The following is a 26504-nucleotide window of genomic DNA, read 5'->3' as shown; positions in this document are numbered from 1 at the left end:
CAAGTAGCTGCTCCAACTGAACCAAGTTCATTAATATGTAATATTTTCCATTTTCAACTTTCTTGGACTTTGGTCCATAATGTATGTATAGATATATCTCCTACATATATACATACGTACACAAAAGAAGAAGGAAAGAAAGAAAGAAAGTAAGTTTGTGTCAGTTAAAAGGTGTTAAAAATAACCTTATCAATAACTTATACTAATCACCTCCGCCGCCACGATTACCAGTTCCCACAACCACCACCACCTGTCGTCACCGCCACTACCGTCTTTTTGTGTAGGTACCCCTCTAATATTTATTAAAAACAATATCACAACTACTCCATAATATATATGTTTTGCTTAAAAGTTTGTCAATAAAAACCCAGAAATCAAACCACAAAAAGATCAAAAGAAAAAACAAATGACAAAAAGAAAAACAAAAAGTAAAAAATAAATTGGTGCAACGTGTCAAATGAGGTAGGAGTTTAAATCTTGGTTAAGACTCGTGGGGTATTTCCTAAATAAAGCTACATAGTAGGCTTAGCCTACCGACTATCAGGTTGCTTTTCATCATTAAGTTACCTCAACCATTAAAATCCAGCAATCATTTTTCAATCTTTTTACAAGTTACAGAATATACATATACATACATTTATATAATCTCAAAATCCTTTCCATAAATCTTTCTTTCTTGTCTCTCTTTTCTTGCAAGACCCTTGGAAAAAATTCCAAGATTTTAAAGCCACAACGACCAAACAAAAACAATCTTCTTTTTCATCACAAAAACTCAATAACTTACCAATTCTAGTGTTTTACAATGTTATGATGTACCCGAACCCATGATCCATCCTCCAGGATCCGACCTCACTACATTCTTGAACCCAAAACCGGATAAAGATTGTGGGTTTAATTAAGTCCATATCGCCAATGGATGGTGATCCATGTGTAATTTTAGCTACATGTGAAATCTTTTCAAAGACAGCTGATTTAACTCCTTCGGAACATGTAAGTTTTTTGGTACAACTGTTTTTTGAACTACATGATCCATATATATAAATTTTGTATGTATAGGTTTATACAAACATGTTGGATATATATCGCCCATATTGATGAATGTACGCTGACTATCTAGACATATTCAGGCAGGTGTTACTTTGAGTGAGCATACAACAATGGTTTCCACAGCTACTTCGGATTCTTCTACACACTCTAAAGTCGTCCTTGTCCAGACAGCGAGTCATCATGATGAGTTTAATCCGATATCACCAATGCATGAGCCTGAAAAGAAGAACCAATATTTGGTGCATAAAGAAGCATCGAATGATGTGCGGTGTGAACTTTGTCGGGTTTGTTGCAACTCCAATGATGTGCTCCTCGAACACATTTCCGGAAAGAAACACCAAAAGAACTTGAGGAAATCCAAACCACTCTTTGGACTTGGACATTGCCCTGCCCCTACAGCAGCTAATAGAGTAGTGTTGCGTCATTCGACTGATCATGAAGAGAGCAAAGTTGTCATCTTAGAGACTAGTAGTAAAAGAAAGCAGCTGGCTGATGGCTCATTATTAGCAAGCGATCATGCGGATGTCAATTACACAAAGAGGCAGAAGATGATTGAAGGAGAGGGAGAGTCGGGTGTTTCGATAGCTTGCAGAGTGTGCAATGTGGTGTGTAATGGCAGCATGGGCTTCAACCTTCATCTTGCAAGCTAGGGGCATTGTGCAATGGCTCGAAAACAGATCAAATTAAACCTTGATGAAGCTAGTGATCAACAATAAGTTTAATTAAATACTTATTCTATAAGCTCGATCTAGCTGATGAATTAACATGTCATATATCCAAGAAATGTAGATACAAATGGCATTTTAGACCAAGAGTCCGATAGGAAGAACCAAAATTTGTTGCAAAAAGAATCATTAGTTGGTTCCTTGTTCTTTTGCAGCATTCCTGATCTAGATTGTGGTAACCAAAAGATTCAAAGCATAGTTACAGAGGAGGTAAATTGCACCATGTTTTGATCTTTAGCATATAGCAACAATGTTTCGTTTCGTTTCGTTCGTTGGTTTTATTTTCTTGATGTTCCTTTGTTTTCCCTTTGCATTTTTATTTCTGATCAGTGGTGATTCATATATATTTGGCTTGTATGTTGTTGGCCAGGTAACCGTACCTTCTTGTGTGGACCAGCCTCCTATCTCTACACTATTGAGCACAACCCTGCTTCAGCCTTCTAATGGTTTGGCCCAAAACATTAACAACAAACACAAAATCAAACAACCGACTTGGTGTGAGGCTTGCAAAGCCAATTGTAGCAGTAACAAATCCCTTGAACGACACAATTCGGAGAAAGAACACCTCAAAAACAATGAAGATTTGGAAAAAATCATGTCCCCGCCCTCGGTCACCTCTATCGTTTCAACTCAGTCAACACCAATACATAAGCCCGAGGAAGATTTGAAGTCAGTCGAGAACAAAATTGGAGATTCAGATGAGAGTACACTTAAATGGTGTGAAGTTTGTAAGATCAGTTGCACGCGTGATGACCTCAACATGCATCTATCAGGGAAGAAACATTTAAAGAACCTTCGAAAGTCCGTTTTCAAGGCAAATTCACCCTCTACCGTGAATTCTGTGAAAAGTCTGAAGTTGCCAAAAGGCGTTGTTGTCGACCCAAATGAAGGAAACGTTGTATGGTGTGAACTATGTCGGATTTGTAGCAACTCCCATGAAGCGCTCAACGCACACATTTTAGGAAAGAAGCACAAAAGGAACTTGATGAAATCTGAACCACTTGTTGGACTTAGCCATGCCCCTTCATTAGCTACTAAACCGTTGCATGATCCAATTAATGAAGAGAGCAAAGTCGTCGTCTTGGAGAGCAGTAAACGAAAGGCCAACGGTTCATCAGCAAATGACGAGGATGTACACACAAAGAGACAGAAGGTGATTGAAGAAGATGAAGAAGAAAAAGGAGAGTACTCGGGTGTTACGATAACTTGCAACGTGTGCAAGGTGGTTTGTAATAGCATCATGGACTTCAAAGTTCATCGTTCGAGCCAAGAGCATTCTGTAATGGCTTTGAAACAGGCCAACCTTTGATGAAGTGATCGAGCACCAAAAGCCATTTATTCTCTAACTGATGAAACATGACATGAAAGAAAAATGTAGGGAAACATATCAATATGGTTATATATTATTTTGATATGAACACAAAAACCATCAAAACTTGAAGACAATGAGACTGACTTCAATTCATGCTTGTGAAAAAATTAATATACTCATGGCTCATTATTAGCAAGCGATCATGCGGATGCCAATTACACAAAGAGGCAGAAGATGATTGAAGGAGAGGGAGAGTCGGGTGTTTCGATAGCTTGCAGAGTGTGCAATGTGGTGTGTAATGGCAGCATGGGCTTCAACCTTCATCTTGCAAGCTAGGGGCATTGTGCAATGGCTCGAAAACAGATCAAATTAAACCTTGATGAAGCTAGTGATCAACAATAAGTTTAATTAAATACTTATTCTATAAGCTCGATCTAGCTGATGAATTAACATGTCATATATCCAAGAAATGTAGATACAAATGGCATTTTAGACCAAGAGTCCGATAGGAGAACCAAAATTTGTTGCAAAAGAATCATTAGTTGGTTCCTTGTTCTTTTGCAGCATTCCTGATCTAGATTGTGGTAACCAAAAGATTCAAAGCATAGTTACAGAGGAGGTAAATTGCACCATGTTTTGATCTTTAGCATATAGCAACAATGTTTCGTTTCGTTTCGTTCGTTGGTTTTATTTTCTTGATGTTCCTTTGTTTTCCCTTTGCATTTTTATTTCTGATCAGTGGTGATTCATATATATTTGGCTTGTATGTTGTTGGCCAGGTAACCGTACCTTCTTGTGTGGACCAGCCTCCTATCTCTACACTATTGAGCACAACCCTGCTTCAGCCTTCTAATGGTTTGGCCCAAAACATTAACAACAAACACAAAATCAAACAACCGACTTGGTGTGAGGCTTGCAAAGCCAATTGTAGCAGTAACAAATCCCTTGAACGACACAATTCGGAGAAAGAACACCTCAAAAACCTTGAAGATTTGGAAAAAATCATGTCCCCGCCCTCGGTCACCTCTATTGTTTCAACTCAGTCAACACGAATACATAAGCCCGAGGAAGATTTGAAGTCAGTTGAGAACAAAATTGGAGATTCAGATGAGAGTACACTTAAATGGTGTGAAGTTTGTAAGATCAGCTGCACGCGTGATGACCTCAACATGCATCTATCAGGGAAGAAACATTTAAAGAACCTTCGAAAGTCCGTTTTCAAGGCAAATTCACCCTCTACAGTGAATTCTGTGGAAAGTCTGAAGTTGCCAAAAGGCGTTGTTGTCGACCCAAATGAAGGAAACGCTATATGGTGTGAACTATGTCGGATTTGTAGAAACTCCCATGAAGCGCTCAACGCACACATTTCAGGAAAGAAGCACAAAAGGAACTTGATGAAATCTGAACCACTTGTTGGACTTAGCCATGCCCCTTCATTAGCTACTAAACCGTTGCATGATCCAATTAATGAAGAGAGCAAAGCCGTCATCTTGGAGAGCAGTAAACGAAAGGCCAACGGTTCATCAGCAAATGACGAGGATGTACACACAAAGAGACAGAAGGTGATTGAAGAAGATGAAGAAGAAAAAGGAGAGTACTCGGGTGTTACGATAACTTGCAACGTGTGCAAGGTGGTTTGTAATAGCATCATGGGCTTCAAAGTTCATTGTTCGAGCCATGAGCATTCTGCAATGGCTTTGAAACAGGCCAACCTTTGATGAAGTGATCGAGCACCAAAAGCCATTTATTCTCTAACTGATGAAACATGACATGAAAGAAAAATGTAGAGAAATATATCAATATGGTTATATATTATTTTGTTATGAACACAAAAACCATCAAAACTTGAAGACAATGAGACTGACTTCAATTCATGTTTGTGAAAATATTAATATAAATATAAATGTTGTTGCAAACTAGTTTAATAATAATATTAATCTCTTTTGTCGCCATGATCAAAGTTGGAACTAGCTACAGAAGTGCAAATTATATTTAAATCATATTTAACTAAAGTGTGTATTATTTTAGTTTATTAAACATAATAAAGTCTTTGTTTCACAGTTATTTTATTGTAAATTTTGTGTCATTCTTATTGCTAAATTAAAGTTGTGCAAGGAACAAATCTCAACTATTTTTTAACCTTAATTAAAAAAAAAAAAATTAACCTTGTTTTTTTATTTTGTAATTTTTTTAATCTTTTTATTTTTAATAAAACTCCACCACAGCACCTCGTTACTCCACCACAGTACCGCCATTAATTTACCATCGATCTCTCCTCCTCCTCTCCACCCCGTCGATCTCTCCTCCTCCTCTCCACCACAGCACCTCGCCGTCGGCCCTCCTCCTTCCACCCCCGTTGCACGTCGTCGGCCCTCCACCACCAGGTATGGTTATTTACATGAGTTGTTGTGATAAGGTCATAAGCTGTACAATCTGGTTCATTTGTTTGATAATGTGTGTCATTTATGGTTTCATTTCTTGTTGTATATAAATGCGGTCATTTATGGTTTGATTAGTTGTCTGTAAGTTGATCATTCTCTTCATTTCTCTTTTGTAATTGAGTTAACATTAGCTACCCCTTTTTATTTATCTTGAATTTTCATCAAAACCCTAATCTCTAATTGTGTTTAATTGCATGTATCCTATATATACATACATAGTGTGTATCTATAGATTGCTTTTTATTCTTTTAAGGGATAAACACTTTTTATCTTATATATATATGTGTGTGTGTGTGTGTGTGTGTGTGTATGTATCTATCTTACTCTATATGTATTTATTTTTGCCAAATTTTGTGTCTTTAGCTTTATATGGTAAACACTTTTTATCTTATATATATGTGTGTGTGTGTGTGTGTGTGTGTGTGTGTATCTATCTTACTCTATATGTATTTATTTTTGCCAAATTTTGTGTCTTTAGCTTTATATGGTAAAATGTCAGCAGAATTATTGTTCTTTTTTCTTGAGTTTCAAATCACGCAATTCTCGTGCTTTATGCTGGTTGCGTAGAATTTTGTTCTTGCCTGTAATTTGTTAAAGAAAATTTTGATAACTATATTGCATACATGATACATGAGCTGCTTCTTATTTGGATAATGTATGTAGTAGCTCTCATATGCTACTTTGTTCTACTGATGTCGCCACCGCCACTTGCTCCACTACCGCCACCACCACCTTCTTCTACATCTACCACCCCACCTGTTCTAGTGTCGCAACCACCACCACCACCGCCACCAACTGCCACCATCACCACCGCATGTTCTATATAATGAAAATGATAATGATTCATGTGTATCAACCAATCAGCATTAATGCAATTATAGTATTCCTTTGCATTCCCTTTCCCTTTGCTTTTCCCATTCCCCACTTTGAACCAAGCGCCCCCAAGTTTGAAACTTGAAAAGACAGTTTTTTACATAATGAACCATAATGAACCCATAAAGTTGAAAATGCAATGGTCACTTTTTTACAATAAATTTGGAGAACTTTGGCAATGTGGTGAAATCCTCGGTTGAGAAAGCAAGATAGGGCATTGAAGTCCAGATATACCTCCATCTAGGTGACAAAACACTACTATCAATAGCTTCGGTGATCTTGATAAAACAGAGAATTTTATGTATAAGATCATCTGGCAAGCTGCTTAGTCTGTCTGCTTTCACATTCAATCTCATTTTACCAAGCCCGGTCTACCTTGATATTACACACATTTATAGTGTTATAAATCTTAGATAAAATCAGCTTGGGCCTGTGGGATTAGCTCAACCAAACGCTAGTGATAAACTTCTAATCGTTATTAATAACATAGAAATGAGAATACGTGTCATGCTGCTCTTCATATATGTACTGCGGTTCATATTGACGAGCAGTTGAGTACTGTAGCAAGTATATTGAGTTAATTTGATTGCTCTTGCATCTGTTGGGGGTGTCATGTCATTAGAGAATGTAAGATTCATACCATTGTCCCCTTTTGCATGGTGTGCCTGTGTCAGGATACATTATACATTAAAAGCATGGTGCTGTGTCATTTGAACCTGGTCTTTAATGCATGATTGTCTTTGGTTTATTTGGACTCTGGTCTGGATAACGGGTCGAGGTCCATTCTAACACTGGTCCGGATAATAACTTGAAGGTTCTCTTTTGTAATTGGTCATTTATGGTTTGATTAATTGTTTTATATAAATGCTGCCCCTTTTTATTTATCAAAACCCTAATCTCTAATTATACCTACTAGTCTACTAATGTTTTATTTTCACTGCAATGGTTTTTTATGTCAGTTTTCATTGAGACTCATGGTGCATCTTTGTCCCTGCGGGAATGGAGAGCTGATCAGGAATGTCACAAGAAGAGGCCCAAATTTGGGCCGTCCTTATTATAAATGCCCTGGTTCTAATAAGGCAAGTTTTGGAATGACTATTGTATACTTTTTTTAATTATACTTATTATAAATGCCCTGGTTCTAATAAGGCAAATTTGGGTCGTCCTTATTCTTAACGATTATTATTTGATAGGAAAACGATATCATTGATTGTACATTCTACTCCTTTGAGGATGAACTCAGGCTCTGTCGCTGTGGACGTGGTTTTTGCCGCACCGCGTTTCTTAATAAATAAAAATATTGGTGTTGTTGTGTTAGGGTGAGAATTTCAAGGGCTATTATATTCAAGTATGTTTGTTTATAGTGTTGAATTAACTATTAAGTTCATGTGTGCATGGGCAGGGAGGTGATGCTTGCGAGTTCTTTACGTTGATCATGACCACCTGGGGTTCCACTTCCCCAACACATTGTCAGTTTCCTTCCAGCCCTTCAAGCCGAGGTTCTCAGTCAACCATTGCACAGCCTTCACAACCCACTCCCCGACTCAATCACAGTCTTCCCGCTCTCCTTCCAGTAGTCAAGGAGCAAGGATGAGTAGAAAGGAGTTGCTTTTACGATCTCTCCTAGTGACTCAATCAGCAAATGACGCCTACGTTTCTCTTATTGAAGAACTTACTGGCTGTAAACTGGAGGATGAGTAGCTTGCTAAATGAGGTGAGGCGCCACGCGGAGGCACATGTGCTGGGCAGGGAACATAATACATGTGTTGGGCATGTTATGTAACGTGTAGGAAACAATGCTAATTATGTTGTGTAGGGAACTTGATCATCATGTATGGATGTAGATGTATCTCTCTATTTTGTGTAAGATTTCATGTTTTGTGGTGTAGGATGTTTGTTATCCATGTAGGTGTTGTGCTTCGCTTTGTGTGGGATTTTCACGTTTATGTGTAGGTTGTTTTCACATTTACGTGCTTTGGTGAAATCAATGCTAAACGAACGACGAAGAACAATCAGACTCAAATAAGAGCATTATAAACATTTGACATGTGTTTAACTATGCATACATAGAATCAAGTTTAGTGTTTATAACTTGTTTATGGATTTTAGGATTAGTTTGAAGTATTGAATTCTATTGAAAGTTTCTTTTTTAACATAAGAATAAAAATGTCAAATCCACAAACTTTTCCTTATACATTCAATAGAATTCAATACAAATTGAACTTATACAAGACTAATACATGGGGTAGTACTCTTAACTGAACTAGAACAAGACTAACACACGGGGTACTAACTGAACATGTCCTAGACAATACAAACTAATGAGTGCTCTAGAGTCGCTGAAGGCGTTATGGTGTGTGATGTTTGTTCAGAGGACTGAATTTTTATTAAAAAAAATAAATAACAATTTTTTTCCAAGGACTGAATTTTTATTAAAAAAAATAAATAGGGCTGAATTTTAATGGATGGATGGCCAACAGATCAAGTTGCTGACTATGGAAATGCTCCTTGGAAGTTTTAAGTACGTTTCAAATCGGAACCAAAAAGGGGAACCCAATATTAAGCTAGGGATCCCAGCTAAGGTTTTAAGTACGTTTTAAATCAGAACCAAAACAGGGAATCATATATTAAGCTTGGCATCCCACTTAAGGTTTTAATTACATTTCAAATAAGAACCAAAAAGGGGAACCCAATATTAAGCACAGGATTCCTCCTAAGGTTTCAAGTACGTTTTAAATCGGAACCAAAAAGGGGAACCCAATATTAAGCTTAGGATTCCACCTAATGTTTTAAGTACGTTTCAATGCCGAACCAAAAAGGGAACCTAATATTAAGCTTAGTATCCCACCTAAGGTTTTAATTACGTTTTAAATTGGAACCAAAAAGGGGAACCCAATATTAAGCTAAGGATCCCACCTAAGGTTTTTGGTTCCCTTTAAAACCTTAGGTGGGATATTAAGCTTAGTATCGGGGTGGTTTACGTATTTTCTGGCTTTGTATAATGACTTAGATTGTTAAAATAATATAATAATGGTGACATGAATAGAGGTGCCAAAAACAGACTTCAAACTTCATATGAAACCATTAGAAATAATAGAAATTGTCTTAAAACATAAAACCATTAGAAATTGTCTTAAAACATAAAACCACAGCTTAACATACAGCTAAAACCATTACAAATTGTCTTGAACCATTAGGGTGGATCACCTTTGGTTTTTTTTGTGTCTTTTCCTTGGGGACTCCTCACATTTTGGTTTTTTTCGGTCTTTCCCTTAGTTTTCTCTGGCTAAGATCAGGAATTGGTTCTTGAGGATCCTTACCAAGGCGGAGTAATTCTCGATCCCGATTTAACCTCCGCTTGGCAGCCTTTACCTCCGGTTGTGGTGTCATAATTGGAGCATCATCACCTGACTCTTTGCCAGCATTTTCCAAGGTATTTGATGGAGCATCATCTGACTTTACAGCTGAATTGTACAATAAACAAACATAAACTACTGAAGTAACACAAGCAGTACAGGAATACATTCAACTAATCAAATTCAGCAAAGCCATTTCAAACAAAACAAGTCACAATATTGTTGCCAGCTTAGTGCCAAGTACCCCAAAAAGAACCCAACATCTTGAGTCTTATGCTTTCACTTGACTCTGAAACCCAACATCTTGAGTATCCCACTTGACTCTCAAACCCAACATCTTGAGTCTTATGCTTTTACAAATTCACTCAATAACAGCCTTCTCACTTCTCTTTTCCCCACAAAAGAACCTTTTTTTTTTCTCTCCTGCCATATACTAGCATTGTTCATACACTTAGATGCCATTTTTGACACAATGTCTCTCCAATTCCCAGAAACTCCTTTAATAGGACATTTTTTGTAACATATGTAGTTTTTGTAAGTTGTGATTGATAATTAATATATTTTCACTTTTTGAGAAAAAAAACTGAAGTAACACTGGTTCTAAAGTAACACCTTAGGGGAGATCTCAATTGAACATAAACTATTAACAGAATACTGGACATAAACTATTGAAACAGAATAGATAGGGATTAGTGTTTCTGAGGAAATTGCACGCTACTCTTTGGATTAGTGAAACATGAGAAACTGGAAAGCAATGATTGAAACAGAATACTCAAAATCAATGATTGAAACAGAATAGTTAGGGATTATATATTTTGTCATACCAGGTTTCTTGCCTTGTCTGTGATACGTTTTCAAATTCTGATTTCTGAGGAACTCTGTAAGTATGTTTTTCATCCTGCTTCTCAAGTCGCCGACTTCTTTTTCTTGAAACCACTTCTTCCCAAACTGAAATTTTGAAACATGTTGACCGAGTAAAAGACCAACAGAATAAAAAAATGTTTCAAATTTTGAAATTTTGAAATTTTGTCATACCATTGTTGTATATTCTGTTTCCATTCTGTTTGGGGCCTGTTTAATGAAGTTCTCAATAAACAGAAGAGCATAGAGACCACAATCATAAGCATTTTGTTGATGAGGAACCTCGCATCTAACAGTGTCATCGATTCTATGAACAATTCCCTTTATGCTACCATGATTCAGTTCTTCCTCCATGAACCTAAAAACGATTTAAATTGGTTATCTTTTCAACACGATATAATAATCACTTGGCTTATTTTTGTCTCACCTTTTAATATTTTCAAAAATTTGAGCTGTATCATGGGTACTGTATGAATCCAGATGAAGGAGAATTGGTTCTAATTTGTCGATTTTGTTACGCATACAAACAATGACTACACTCCAATGGAAACTGGTTAAAAGAAAAGAAACTGAATCAATATATCTGATTTAACAATATGTAAATATCTGATCAATATATCTGATTTAAAACAAATTGTTTTAAATATTAGAAAAACTTACTCTCTGTGAATTGGGATAACAATATATTCTTTCTGAAAAATATTATATTTATCCCACCACCTTCTAAAGCTTTTGAACGGGTTTTCAGCAATTTCCTATTCAAGGAATACATGGACCACACAAGCATGAGTGGGAGAAATGATAATCATAAAACTCATTAGACTCACAAAACTCAGAAACATATACCTAACATATTTCAAGTTGCAAAGTAGAATAAACACATTAGTCTTGTTAACAGAAGAAATATTAACAATGCAAGTATAAAATGAAGGATTCCAGTTAAATCAAATACTTAATATAACAACATATGCACAATGTTAACCATCTTTTTATGCAGCCAGAGCCAACAGCCACCATGGAGTAAACAAGCTCTATTACGAATATGATTTGGTATTACCACGAGTAGGACGTATTCATAATCAACGTGAAACACCAATATTCTGTCCAGTTAAACCTGCTGTTAGTGACGCATTTCCGTCCTCAAGAGTCAAGATAGGCTTTGACAGTATTTCAATCACGAAGAAACTCTATAAAAAGGGACTATGAGAAGTGAAGTAATAGCTTTGATTTGAATATTAACATAACTCTACAAAGTAGGCATTTTGAATAAATGTCCACCCTCAAATAGACGGGTTTGATATTTCATTCTTAAAACTAGTTTTCCTATAAAATAGCAATCATGTCCTCTAACCTTTGCCTCAAATGGACTCCCTATGGGAAACAAATTCCTTAAATAAAGAGTATTTCTTTATTTCTGCCATATATATCCATTTGCATCACATGTGGTTTCAATCCTTCCTTTACACATCCACCGATGTATTGTATCGAATACAGAGTCACAGATAAATTTTGGCGGTGCTATGAAAAGGCTTCCCTGCAACCATCTGTTCCATCAGTTGCGCATAGCCAAGCATATTCAAAAGAAGAAAAACTGCCCGTTGTGCAGATCCTTTGTAGACACAGTGTTACCAGAGTTCAACCAATAGAGCTCATACCACAGGGCACATATTGGAAAAAATTAATCAATTTTTAGCTTACAAACAATTAAATTCGTTCAATTCAATGCTGTTGATTCTAAATTAGGTATGATCATCTAGGATAGATGATTATGAGCATTTGAAAAAGGCATGCTTATCGTGTCATATCAAAAAGAAATTGGAAGAAACTAATCAGTTTTTGGGTTACTAACTATTAAATTCGTTCAATTTAAGGCTGTTGATTCTGAATTAGGTAAGATCATTTAGGATAGATGATTCTGAGCATTTGAAAAAAACATGCTTATCATGTCATATCAGAAAGAAAATGAAAATGATAACTGTGATGTTTTATCTCCTTCGTAGGAAAGATACTGTTAATCATGTAAAAGCTAATGATATTTTGCATTATTTTGCATTTCCTGGTTCACATACAAAATATGAAGCTAAAATTAAAGTAAGAAAATTTTGAATTATACCTGGAGTTTCTGAAACTTGAAAACATGTCTATAAACGACTCTCTAAAACCCAATGATGTCGAATTAGCCGCCATTGAAGGTTTGCTTTAGAGATCTTGACAAACCTCATCTTTCCTAATAAGAATGCTCCTATAACAAAATATATAAGCATTTATTTTGATTAAAACTTAAATAAACATATATAAATGCATTTCAAAATCAAAGTGCAAGAGATCTCTAGTACCAATTTATTCTTCTACACGTTGTGTAATGTATGTGTTGAGTTTGCTGGCGTGACAAAATTTCAGACAAATAAAAAAAACCTGTAAATAACTATATAATTAGAATTCATAAATGAATAAGAGCAACATAAACTCAAACAAAATTTCTGGTATATACAAATATGAGCAACTACCTTGGAAAACAGTCGGATATGTTATTTATTGTTGGAAGACAGAGTAAAACAGCAAATGAAGTGAAGTCAAGTGAATGACTCGACTATCAACTGATAAAACCCTAAACGCCTAATGTTGTTGGTGCCTTGGTGGCCCGATTATTTCCTTTCCTTTAAATTTAATCAAGAGTTGGGCCTTATGGATACATATAACTTAAGTTATGCAAGCCCGAGTAAATTAGTGGACCTAGAGACGCGGCCCAAAAGTAGATTCCGAATCCAACCTGTGCACGTATGTCTTCAAATGGCCGAATAGGTTGGTATAATTATATTTTGAATTAATACGAGTAATTCTTTAGCTTTAGACTTTAATTTAATTAATTCTATTCTATAACTTTTAAAAAAAGGTTCTATTCTATAAGCCGTTTAGAGATAAGTAAAAGGTGGGGTCTACCGAAAATCTCTAAAAGTGATTAATTTTTTGGAAATGACAAGAACAAGATACCCTTCTTTTATCCATGGTTGTAAATCTCGGTTATCTCAGCCGATATATCCCCGATATATCGCTTATCAGTGGTCGACCGAGATGATATATTACCGATAAATCCGATACATTCCCGATAAATCCCCGATATATCGCTTATCGGTGGTCGACCGAGACGATACCGAAAAGCGATATTTACAACCTTGCTTTTATCAAAGATGAAAAAAAAGAGATGAAAGGCAAATAATGATGTTCAAACGACAACGCGAAAGAGTTTTCCTGCGATCATTATCATCGTCATGGACGAAAGTTGTGCTGGAAGATGAAGAAGAGTTTATTGATCAAGCGAAAGTCGTTGCTGCTGCCCAAAATCAGCAGAAACCAATGCATGATGTGCTCACTGATATCGAAATATTCGATTGTCCAATTTGTCTCCATGAGTTGCTCACTCCTATCTTCCAGATCTCACATTTACCTTTGCCTACGCTAAGTTCAATCTATTGTTTAACTAATAGCCTTATATTACCATCACTGTATATATATATATATATATGGGGATAGGAATATAAGGTTGTTAGGTACCTAAGCTTAGATGTCAGACACTCACATTTTAATTTTTTTAAACCATAAAAATCATGGGGGCCAAGACATTTATTCATTAAACAATAAATAATAAAATATTATTATGTGAGGGGTTCCACACCTAATCTTAGGTGTCGGACAGCCTTATATTCCCTTTTCCTTATATATATATATATATATAAGGGTACCCGCGCGTTGCGGCGGTATCATTCTAAACACAAAATAAGGACGTAAATTCACACAAACACTTGTGCAAAGAATGATAACCATTCACATTCATGTTTCCCTTCTCATTCCTTTCAACCAAACATAAAAATCGGAACACAAATCAAACTATGTTGCTACAATATGTAGAAACATAACAATAAAACTTATGAACACGTTATCACTTTATACATCATTACAGTAAATAAATCAAAGTACTCATATAAGAACAACCAAGATTACGAGGATCTTTTTAAAGAACCAGGTAGAATAATGTCTTTGTTATAGTCTGAATTGAGCCCAGTATCTCTTGGTCAATACCATCAAGAACTCATCGGGAAGAAATGGAGAAGCAAAAGTTGAAGCACTGTTGGTCATGTCATTAAAGTCGTCCAAGTAAAGTGTCCTTGGTTTGTTTGGTCTCATATGTAGAGTATCGGAAATTGTGATTAACAAATGTATTGTTTATTCGAGGAGAATGATATAGAATAGTAGGGAAGTATAGAGATTGAGATGAAAAATGGTCACATATGTACATAAGGTCTAAGGTAAGTTTTATGTTCCTAATAAGCAGAACTCCACAAACTAACAGCTCAATGTAGATAGTGGTGTACGTGCAATAAGAATAAACACATACCATGTTGACTCCAAACTACAAACCAAATGTTCACTTAAACTCTTATTTGAGTAGTTCTATGTCAAAAACTGCGGTTTTTAGTAGATCTTTGTGTTCAAATACTTCTTAGCACAACATGAGTACATAAAAAAAACACTATAAATTTACACTTTCTTTAATCACAACGTTTTAAATTAATCGCAAAAAAAAGAAAAAGTACATGAACTTAATTCATCTTTGTACAACGTTTTAAAAAATAATCAAATTGATAATTGAATTTAATATATATCATGGTTCTCGTTACATATTACTCAAAGAAATAATGAAGTGTAGTGGGAAAGGGGAGTACCTTCTTTCAAGCACACCAAATGTTATCAAATTGGGTTTAATTGTCTTGACGAAAAACAAATATGCAAATGCACTCAAATTCACCTGCACCTACCACCATTAATTCAAATACAATTAATTAACAAAATAACTATATATCAATTAACTAAAAAATAATAATTAAATTAATTAACGCGTATGGAATATTAGGAAAGGTTTGGAATTAAGATAAATCTGGGTGTGTGTATATATATATATATTATAGATATAGATATGAATATAAAAGAAAGAAGAAGGAAGAAGGGACCTCTTGTTGAGATTATGATTCATGCTGCGGTGGCTTTTCCGATGCCGGTGGTGTTGGTGATGGAAGGGGGGGTGGTAATAGCTGGTGGTGGTAATGTCGGTGATTGATGGCGGCGGCGGGCCTGGAATCGATTGGTGGTGGGATTCGCCGGATATAGTAGAGGGAAGGAGGGTGAGTGGTCGCCGGATTTTCGAAACGGGGATCGATTGTTTTGTGTAAAATGGTGTGTGTTTGATTGGGGGTGAGGGTTTGCGTGTGTAATTCGATAGGGGGGGGAGGGAAAGGGTTTGTGTGGGTTTGTGTAATTGTAGTACATGAGGGTTGTTTAAGCCTCTAAGGATGGAGAGTAATATCTACAACACTTTTATCCATCTAAAAAGAATATATATATATCTGTATAATTATTAAAATAGTAGTAGACCTAGTCTTTTAAAAACCTTTTCAAATTTAACATTATTTTTAAAATTTGTCATATAGGTTTTTATCCTATGTAGCATCTCTATAATTTTTGACAATATTTACCTCTATTTTATATATGTATTTTACAAATTCAAAAGCAAAGAAAAATAAAATCATAAACTGTATAAACTTAAAATATACTTTCAAAACTGGAATATATTTAGTTTTCAAAATAGTTATATTCAATCCTGCGTATTATAAACTCTAACTATATCACATTTATCATTTGATATATTAATTTAGTTTTCTTTTTTATTATCTTTTTCTTAGTGATCATGTAAAAACAATTTTCTTTTTTTATTTAATATAAGGGTTTTTTTTTTAAAAAAATTTTATAAACATGGAGGACTTTTATTTTTATATATGTTCTTATTATTATGATTTAAGGTTGAAGGAAATGTTTATCAACTTAGTTGGTAAAAACCTCCATAATGTCCAATGAACATTTTGAAAATATTCAAGTGTAAACATCAATTGTTTTCATATTTATCTTTAATAACATTTTGATAGTGATATATTATACCCATATTTAACATTGTTTTATTTATATTCACATGCTTACGAAATTAATAAGAACAATCACATTGAACTAATTAAACAAAATATTGTTATTGTGTATGTCTACATCAAAACATTTAAATCAACACTAATTGAACCATAACTTATAATAATACACGCATCGCGCGGGGTAAAATACCTAGTATATATATATATATTATTGCGTAATGTACAATTGTGGAAAGCACGTATTATTGTAGATAATCAAAATTTGTGGATAAAGGTAATTTGAGAATGGATAATAATAAATCAATTTCATTTATATATAACTAAAAATCAACTTAATTATAGAATGATAACATGTGAAAAAAATTAAAAGACAAAATTTGGAAAGAAAATTAGTGTAATCCATATGTCAAATTCTTAAAATTTTAGGTTGACTTTTAGGCATATAAGTAAGGTTGATTAATCATTTTCTTTTGAGAATATCCCAAAAAGTGCTTATATATATAATACTTAGGTTGCCGAAGGTAGAATTGAATTTAAGTGGTTGAATTAGATTGACACTATCCCTGCTGGGGGTTATGTGGGTACCAATTCGGTACATGAGATCAAACAGTTCCTATCAATCTACCATTTTTTAGTAAAAAAAACAAAATAAAGTCCATATAATTAATTTTGGAAGTAAAAATATGAAAGGCAAAATACCTTCAATGCTAACCCAAAAACCTGATAGAACCAAATTCTACGTACGTCAGCGCGAGGATCATCGACCATATATATTGGGTATGTTTGGCAAAATTAACTGTTAGCTAGAGGCTGGTAGCTGTTAATTAGTAGTTGAAAACTGGTAGCTGGTAGCTGTAACTGGAAGCTGGTAGCTAAAACTTTTTATATTTATTTAAGTGTTTAGTAAGGTAGCTGTAGCTTTTAATAATGTATAAAATGACAAGATTAGACATGAACAATATGAATACTTAATACAAATAAAACCCAATTTGTTTAATTGTGTAAAACTCAAAAATGCATATACGAGTATAAGTTTTCTCAATTTAATATACAAATAAATATATAAAAAAGAACTAAAGTATGTGAGGAGGAAAAGAGTATCACAAGTAACAAATGACCTTCTACAAGAAAAGAAATTGTTTAGTTAAAGAAAGCTTTTGAGCATTCTATGCTATATGATGTTCAATAGCTCGATCTTATTATCTTCTCTGCAAAAAGTATGCAGTGTCATAAAAAGGTTATTTAAGTAATATTAATATATCATCGATGAAAAGCTTGTAGCTGTTTATAAACGCTAGTATCACAAGCGTTTAAGTAAGGAGCTTTTTGTTCCGATTTAAAAGCTTGAAGCTCCTCTAACCAAACGAAACTTTTTGTTGAATGAAAGCTTTTTGTTAAAAGCTTGAAGCTTGAAGCTCTTAAAAGCTTCTAAAAGCTTCTTGCCAAACACACCCATTGTTTCAAATTTATATAACTTGAACCTGGCCGGGTTGAATCACTTTGATCAACTTGATTTAAATCTCTTTTCTTTTTTTAACATTGTCAACTCATCAATTTGATAATTGGATCTGTGTAATCACACAATTAATTAGGGTATAGAAATCTATAAACATTAAAGAAGTAATCTAACTAAATAATACTGTATACGTATATCTGTTTAAATGTTTGGAAATGTAACATATATTGATACAGTAAGATATTTACTACTATTATATAGTATTGCATCGTAAAGTATATTTGATTATGTATACAATTAACTAAAAATGATATATGCATAAACAATCAGTTCATCACCCAACATAATAAACAGAGAAATAATATTTATATTACAATAATTGATATATTTATCACACATATGCTTGACTAATTTGTATATTATGTTATAAAACTTTTATGATATTGTAAATAATTTAATCTTTGTGTTACTAATATTATTTTCTTGTCTTTGAGCATTAGCTGAGTGGTTGAAATGTTGAATAGACATCCCCTTCATGAGGTTTTGTGTTCAAGCCTTAAGATTAACATAGGAAATCTCTATACGAGAAATTGGCTTGGGTATACCCAGGTTCAAGTCTGAAGGACATAGTTTATCCCTCTTACTCGTCGTATATTCGAGCGGATTAGTTGGTTTTTTCTCTCATTAAGTATTTGAAATATACATTTCTATTCCAAGGGGGTTCTCTAGTGCGGACTCGGTTAAGACAACGTATGCTAAATCTCCCATTGTCGAATCGCGACATGAACTTTCAAGCGAAATTCACATTTTGTGTTAATGGATACAAAAGTCACTAATTCTCTAATAATTGAAACTAGAGACGATACAAATATGTTTTAATCGATGGTTATTTGTGCCGATTGTTCATACTTCATTGTAGCAACCGCAAACATGTCATGATCAATGGTTGTGGTGTTAATTGCATCAATTCATGAGATTTATCATTTGTCATATATAATGAAGTTTAGTTTCTTCTTTTACAACTCATTAAAGCTTTACGGATTTATGATTAATAACATATCATCAATTAAAAATCCAATAAAAGATGAAAACTTTAAGAAATCATGACTAAAATCAAATTTCCCCCCTTACTCTATTTGGTACAGTCTCTATATAAGAGATCTAAGATGTAATTGGCCTTATCTTTATCTAAAAAAGAAAAATTACTTACAAGTTAAGACCTAAATGGCTAAATCTAAAAGGAGTAAGAAAGTTTTTCCACTTATATCCAAGCTTTTCTTGTTTAATACCATCGAAATGAATTGTTTAATTGTTTTGAAAGGTAGCCATCAAATGAATTAATTAAGGACGTGTCTAAGAAAAAAGTACAAACTATGATACAAAACTTAACAACTTCATAAAATGTTGTATTCTTAAAAAATAAAAGGTTTGGTACATCATGACTAAATCATTAACTAGTAGCGTTAATTAGGTTGTTGTCTGTTAACATAATAACATATACATACACAGGCGAGTATTTATATGATTTAACGTATACGAATTAGCAACCAAATATGAAAGACGCTCGATAAGTCTAGCATCTAGGTGTTTCATCTTACTTTTCAATCCGTACTTTAGGATCGTAACAATAAGTGTGTGAATTATCTCAACTGATATACTAGCATGAGGTATCCATGGATGACAAATCCATATCTAATCTGGTGGTAATGTTCATATGATTAATTATATCCATATCCACTATTCTTCAATTTCATTCATCCTTGTTCCCCTATGGTGGATCATGGTTAGCGGATGTCAATTGGGTCAAAGTGGAAAGCATGGGACGTTAACAATAACACATAACTAATCAAGGTCAACTTCTTCATAGTAATATGATTAATGACTGCCCTTTCTCCAAACCATGCACAGGGTAGAAATCAATATAGCAGCATTAATGCCCTAAATACAACCCAAATAATAATCCATGGATGATGGATCTAGTTTAGGTTTTAATTTGACAGACCCTAAATCTAAATCTCATATCTCAGCAAATGAGTTGTGGTCTTCGTCTTGATTAGGCCTCTTTGATTCTCCTAATTTCTGGGGTAGTCACAGACTCTGAAATTGCATAACCTTTGTCGTATCATGTCAAAAAGATAGAATTTCCCTGAATTGAGGGAGAAAAAAAAAGTTAAGAATCATGTCCAAAAAGAGATGCTTTGACCTTCAAATTTAATGCAACAATGTCCATTAATAATGGCATATATTATCAATAGAAGTCGCTTCAAAAGATGCTTTTTGAACCTTTTTTTTTTATGTAATGATTGTTGTATGCCTTTTGTACTTTCATAAAGATTTCAGAAACCTTTAACTTTGCATACTTCTTGAGTACGGTGCTAACCTGGCATTTTCGAAAATTATAATGACAACAACTGGGATTTGTGATCTATGCCATTGAAGATGAAAGTTCCTGTCATAGGCACGAATTGCCTTGTAATCAGCTGCAGCAGAACAGAAAAATATTAATCAATACATCAATTGAAAACAAATATAATGGTCAACCATCACAGCTCATAATTCATAAGTCAACGAGGAATTAGACCAAGCAAACTGATCATTATCATCACATCACTTGCAGATCAAGTGTTCGTTAATTTGGCATGTACAAAGAGTACTCTTAGGCAATAAAAAATACAAGAGGTGACAAAATCAACAGATTACTGAACAGCAATATGTATGTTATGTTTGATGTTTAAGAAGCCAAATGGTTCAAAAGTTGCCAAAAATGTGTTGAATCATACAGCCTCTAAAATCACTTTGATCAGACAATTTAAGTAAGGATTTTCCTATTCAGAGCGAGTATATTCAGACATGCATAAAAGTGATGTTGTACATAAAACACAACTATCACTAAAAGTAAAGACAAACTTCCAGGTACAAATGCACAACACTTTTATATGTGCTGAATATATCGACCATAACCCTTATAACACTGAAAAAAATAGTTTCGGTAATCATATTTAACACTCTATATAATCATAAATATTTAACACACTCAAAACAACACATACCCTGTTAACCATACTAGAATTAACCCATTACCCAGTTCAGCCACTTTCCTATCTCTAACAAAAACGAAAAGTTATTTAATCTAACTCCCCTAAAATGTTGAAAATAAGAAAATGTCATATTTCCTTACATGGACAGAGTATTAGTTGTAAATTTGGAAAATACGATATACAAAAACGTTACAAGTATAAGACATATATGCGTGTGTATGTATATATATAAGATTAAGATGAAATATAGCAGTTTGACCTTGATCACTTCCTGTGACGCAACTCCACCAATATAAGCAGCAACTGCATGGAGTTCAGCAGCACCATATCGGCACATCTCATTGATAAGGTCTTCTGTCAAGGTGGAGCCATTGCAGCCCAAATCACTAAGAAGGCTTACTGCTGTAGTTTTTAATCTCGATATATCCTCGTCCAATGCACTGCTCAGCACGTACAAGAGTTAAACAATATAATATTTATACTTAGGCCTTTAAGGGTGAGATTAAAAGTTTAAAATCTTACCCATCAAACTGGCCAGGAAAAGTATTATAGTTGGCGTAAAATCGATCAACAGCTCGAAGTAGAATATAAAATCCCACAGCCACACTGCCATTGACAAGAACAAAGAGTGTATTAGTATAGTTTTTGACCCTAAAAATAAACTTGAGCTGAATATTTTTGTTTTCTTTTTCCCCCTATGCTTAGTGAAATACAATAAACTAGATTTCGACTGTATATACCTGTACTCCTCATCAGTAAGATACTTTTGCATCTCAGGCAAATTAGGAGAATTGAACTCTTCCTCAATGAGCTTAAATCTGCATACCTAGAAAATAAAGTGATTTATATGTACGATATAACAAAGATAGGAAAGTTGGTATATAAAATATATTGTTAGAACCAAGTAAAAGATAGTTGTAACTTGATGATATATCATTGAGGGAACTTACTGTGAGCTTTCTGGCATTCTTACAGAAGCTTTTTATTACTGATTTTGAGATGCTATATGGATCTCTACCGATGTTTTTCAAAATATCTCTAACACGTTGCTCAACCAAAAGAAAATCAGCCTCGGCCTTAGCCTGATAAAGTTTCTGAAGGTTCACATATAGCCTGTAACAGAAATTGGAGATATACATTCTTGTTATACATCATCCAGTTCAGAAACAAAAAGACCATGTGTAAAAATAACTGGAGGTGGCAAATGGTCGGCTACGGCAGGTTGAATATAAAAAAAGGGTAAATGGGTGGGAACCCTCTGGTCCCATGTACCATTTTGGTACTCAGAGCGCACACCACATAATTTAAGTATGAGTTTAACCAACAAGCCTCAGGGCTGGTTGAAGCAAGACATTTTTTGTCCAATAACATTATATATACTTAGAGAGACGAATGTGATTAGAAAATTATACAACTTCAAGTATAATCTAATTTTTGATTCAACAATTCAAAAGATTTTGTGCATCATCACACTTTGAAAGGCGCTTGACCCGTTTGACATGTTTGACCCATGTTACCTGTTTCCTTAAGTGCTAATTTGTTTGAATTACGCGTTATGGATAACAAAACAAATCCAAATGAACCCATTCATAAGTAAATGAGTCGAAATTGGCACCTCCTAATATAACAGCAGAATGTCAAAAGAAACATTGGTCACTCACTCGGTAGAAGATGTCATATCCGGTATTGATCCCTCAAGAGGGACTTCACCGCCACCTTCATTAGCAATGAACTCCTGCAATTAACAAATATAGACACTGAAGTTGTTGACATGGAGACAATTTCAGATACTACAAAAATGAAAGTCAAACTACCTTCAATGCGGCTACCATCACCCAAAAATCTGATGAACCAGATTCAACGTCAGCACATGGATCATGAAGTATACGTTTCAAACTTGAACCTGGGTTATATAGAGTGGAAAACTTTTCATTAATAAATTTTTTTAATTAATGTGAAGAGTAGTCATGAAGACCTTTTAGGCCATTTAAAACATATCTATGAAGTTTATTTACTTATTATACTAAAACTAATATCGACCTAGAAAACAAATTATAGCGGGCCTTCCTGCCAATACTCCAATTTCCATATACTTTCGTCAAGCATTATGACGAGTAAATATTAGTATAGCATATATGAAACTCCTATTGCATCAAATGATAAAGAACTTCATACTAAAACAATAACGTCTACTTACTAATTCCTAGAGGGGCAAACACTTTAAATGAGGCCTCAATAGCTTCTGTATAATTGTCTTCATCAGCTGCAATCATTTTTGCTTTTAATAGTTCCTAAAATATCCAAGGTGATCACCTTAGAATACTGACAAACATAGATTCTTAAGAAAAAACTACAGGGTAATCAAGTGTAAACCTTAAATTCTCTTTTCTCTTCTCTGGTTGATGGAAGCTTTCCACCATGGACTTTAGCCCATTCTTGTGCCATCTTGACAAGAATTAAGATGTACGGAGTATGTTTATGGGCTACATGATCAGATGTATCCAAATCGATGTTCTCAGTGAACCTAAGAATGATAATAACAATCAATTTCTGATATACAAAATTACTAAAAGTGAATATACTGGGAAAGAAAAACTACTTTTTAAGTTCAGGCCATGGATTATTCAACCGGAGATCATCAAGAAAATGATCAGGCTTTGACTCTATCACTGCATGTTCCTACACAAAACAGATAAGCTTAAATAATAAGATACATGTGAGAAACAAATTGTGGTATTCATGTAAGCTTGTAGAGAGATTAAGTTCCGTATTGGCCAAATGATAGAAGAAAAATAATATTTAAATACAATTCAGACCTACCTTCACGCTGGTTCGAACAAACCCACTGAGGCCATATGAGCGTGCAAATACTAGCATAACATTTGCATCACGACAAATGCGGTCTAGCTTCACCATGGAATCTTCCACCAGCTGAAATTTAGAATCCAAAGTTGAAGAAACATAAAATTATAGCATAAAAGACGTAGCAAGATTCATATGTGTTTAATGAATCAAAAGAAAGCGTTAAGTAAATCATGACTTCTCTGAGGAAATTCTTTTGACAGTTTAAACAATTAAAAATTATCAATTCCAGAAACAAGTTTTTTTGGTAGACCGAGGTAAAGGTATCTATTCTATATTCAACTTATGAGCAAAGCAAAGGCAGATAAAAGAGCTGTTCTATTAGCTTATGACATTGCTCTTCAAAATTCTTAGCAAGATTAGCGTTTACTTGTAAACTATAGTTATTAAATATAAGCTTGCCGATAAAAACAACAATATAAATTTGGTCATCGTAGTTGATATATGAACAGCATCCACTCCTCTTTTAATTCAATGGATGCACAATGTACACCATCACATTGATTATGGAACAAATAATACAGATAAATCATATATCACATCTTCTATGCTGAGTCATTTAAGCTGTAGTCTGTTAAAAAATGTATGTAAGTTGACCTATGAATGACTTACCTGTGTGGCTACAACCAAGGTAAACTGAGAAAAAAATGAAGGGTTGGTCTCGATTAAAGTCACAGGATGCTCTTCAATAAATTTAGCTTTCACAGCATCATTAAGTTCCTGCAGAAAAGCACAGACACATTTTGCCTTCGACTGTCCAAGACTCGACTCACTGACTGAATACAGCACATACATTAAAAGGTAAGAAAATGCCAATAGAATGCACTCAAAAAGTTGTGGAAAAAAAAAGATCTGTGCAGCCGAAAACATACCCATAAAATTATTTCCAAGGTCTCCATTTTCTACTTTAGAACCGTCAACAGCAGTAATACTTCCAATGCCACCAAGAACAAGATTTTTGAGAGTCTCGGAACCAGTAGGACCACAGTTGAGCAAGCAAATACTTGCCTTTTCAAGCGCAGCCTGCCCTTGCTCACCCCAAATCCTGTACATTTCGGTCTTTGACTTTTAGCGTGAATGACAAAGTATGATAAAACCAAGTTATTTGACAAAAAAAAAAGTAACCAAGTTATAAAAGCTCGCATACTAGTCTAGCATAGCCAATGTAATTCATGAAACCGACGAAGACAGACAAAGACACATTGAGAATATACTTGTCAATTTCATTAAAGTAGTCCTTAATTTGGTCTTGCTAGTCAAATTGCTAAATTTCAAGATGCTGAGAGTGAGGTATGTAGAACTTAGATGAGCTAAAAAGTTTAATCTTGTCAATACATAAAATAGCAATGAACTTTGACCAGAAGTCCAATTTGGTAACCATGACTTCTTTTAGTCTGTTTAGGTAATTACATCGCTATTTACCTAACCAACTAAAAGTAATGCAATGCCACATCACCCATATTATCGATTACAATATTGAAATTAAGCTTAAGCAAGTCAAACAAAGTTGTAATCACCTAAACAAAGTAACGAACCAAAAAAAGTTATAACTGCCAAATTAGACCACCGCCAAAGTTTACTGATACTTGATGACAGTTTCCCTCTAAAATTTGTAAGCAATCGATGCTCTTCAATAAAGAAAATAAAATGTTTGGGATTGCTAAATAAGTGCTTATTTGCTTAAAAAGCAAGCATGCACCAACCTAGTTATTTTAGAGTGCTTATTCCTTACTGAAACAAGTAAGAAGATAAACTGTTTTCCAGAGAATATTTGTTATTATGGCTTCAGTAAAAATAAACAATAAGTTGATAAACACTCAAATAAATGCATAACCGACCGATTATCAGTCTCCTAACGACCAGTCCCTCGGCCGACACCAGAGTTAGCGAATCGTGTAACACTATGGTCATAAATAAATTAGGCCAGGCAGCAGTTTTACACTCCATCTCCCCCAACACCAGGCTACAACCGCAAGGACTAGATAAACTCTTACCTAAACAAACCCAAAGATTGCTAAACCCTAGTCATGTTCTTCCAAAACCCTTCAACACTTTTTTCTTAACGGGTCGACAACACTCATAAGTCATAATAACAACTTTTGTATACGCGATTTATGTTTCTATAATTTATGTAGTATATCATAATATACACACAAGTATTTATATCTATATATCCAACAGTAAAAAAGTTTAGAACTTTATTGATTAAACTACAAATAGTAAAGTAACCCACCCTGAATATCAAAAACCCACTTCACAATGGAAACCCGTATCAAGATTTACAAACTCATAAACCCTAAAATCAGAGACCCATTAAGTTTACTCGAAGTAATATGAAAGTTTGTTGGCGGTAAATATAATATAATAAATAGTAAAAGTAAAGATTAACCTGAGCTGACGATCGTATTTGGTCTTTGGTTCCGCCATTGTTGAGAGGGTTTTTTTCTTTCGAGCAAAACACAACAGGAATAATTAAAGACAAGAAAGAAAAACCTGTGATTTAAGAAAGAAAATAAAAATAAAAATTAAGTAACTGCTCAGTGCCGCCTTCCGTGGGTTTT

The 26504-nt window shown here is 34.4% G+C and overlaps 3 protein-coding genes and 1 long non-coding RNA gene across 5 annotated transcripts; 2 read left to right on the top strand and 2 right to left on the bottom strand.

Annotated features, from left to right (window-relative positions):
- Positions 1–1157: 1157 nt before the first annotated feature.
- On the top strand, positions 1158–4802 carry LOC122586663 (zinc finger RNA-binding protein-like). The gene is made up of 5 exons (XM_043758642.1): positions 1158–1642; positions 1928–1982; positions 2143–2957; positions 3649–3703; positions 3864–4802. The coding sequence occupies exons 1-5, from the start codon at positions 1158–1160 to the stop codon at positions 4800–4802; spliced, it is 2349 nt and encodes a 782-aa protein (XP_043614577.1).
- A 2681-nt stretch (positions 4803–7483) lies between these two features.
- On the top strand, positions 7484–8330 carry LOC122589694. Its single transcript, XR_006322305.1, has 2 exons — positions 7484–7717; positions 7801–8330. It is a non-coding gene; the product is annotated as an uncharacterized LOC122589694 (long non-coding RNA).
- A 1117-nt stretch (positions 8331–9447) lies between these two features.
- LOC122589739 (ubiquitin-like-specific protease 1D) lies at positions 9448–15913 on the bottom strand. 2 transcript variants are annotated; one of them, XM_043762065.1, is made up of 9 exons: positions 15622–15913; positions 15337–15425; positions 12952–13030; positions 12729–12857; positions 11276–11370; positions 11043–11165; positions 10790–10973; positions 10579–10702; positions 9448–9862 (listed from the first exon to the last, which is right to left on the bottom strand). In XM_043762065.1, exons 6-9 carry the CDS (start codon positions 11135–11137, stop codon positions 9642–9644), a joined length of 624 nt encoding a protein of 207 aa, XP_043618000.1. In that variant the 5' UTR covers positions 11138–11165; positions 11276–11370; positions 12729–12857; positions 12952–13030; positions 15337–15425; positions 15622–15913; the 3' UTR covers positions 9448–9641. The 2 variants fall into 2 exon arrangements, with proteins under 2 accessions (XP_043618000.1, XP_043618001.1); XM_043762066.1 differs by having other exon boundaries at positions 15337–15419.
- A 3976-nt stretch (positions 15914–19889) lies between these two features.
- Positions 19890–26431, bottom strand: LOC122587324 (NEDD8-activating enzyme E1 regulatory subunit AXR1-like). Its single transcript, XM_043759458.1, has 15 exons — positions 26333–26431; positions 24816–24988; positions 24556–24719; positions 23902–24012; positions 23681–23760; positions 23455–23605; positions 23279–23372; positions 22896–22984; positions 22743–22816; positions 22032–22194; positions 21822–21907; positions 21604–21687; positions 21341–21521; positions 20424–20523; positions 19890–20189 (listed from the first exon to the last, which is right to left on the bottom strand). Exons 1-14 carry the CDS (start codon positions 26368–26370, stop codon positions 20440–20442), a joined length of 1572 nt encoding a protein of 523 aa, XP_043615393.1. The 5' UTR covers positions 26371–26431; the 3' UTR covers positions 19890–20189; positions 20424–20439.
- Between the last annotated feature and the right edge of the window lie 73 nt (positions 26432–26504).

Source organism: Erigeron canadensis, chromosome 2 (genome assembly GCF_010389155.1).
Source record: "Erigeron canadensis isolate Cc75 chromosome 2, C_canadensis_v1, whole genome shotgun sequence".
Lineage (NCBI taxonomy): Eukaryota > Viridiplantae > Streptophyta > Magnoliopsida > Asterales > Asteraceae > Erigeron > Erigeron canadensis.
This window is presented reverse-complemented; position numbering and strand designations above follow the sequence as displayed.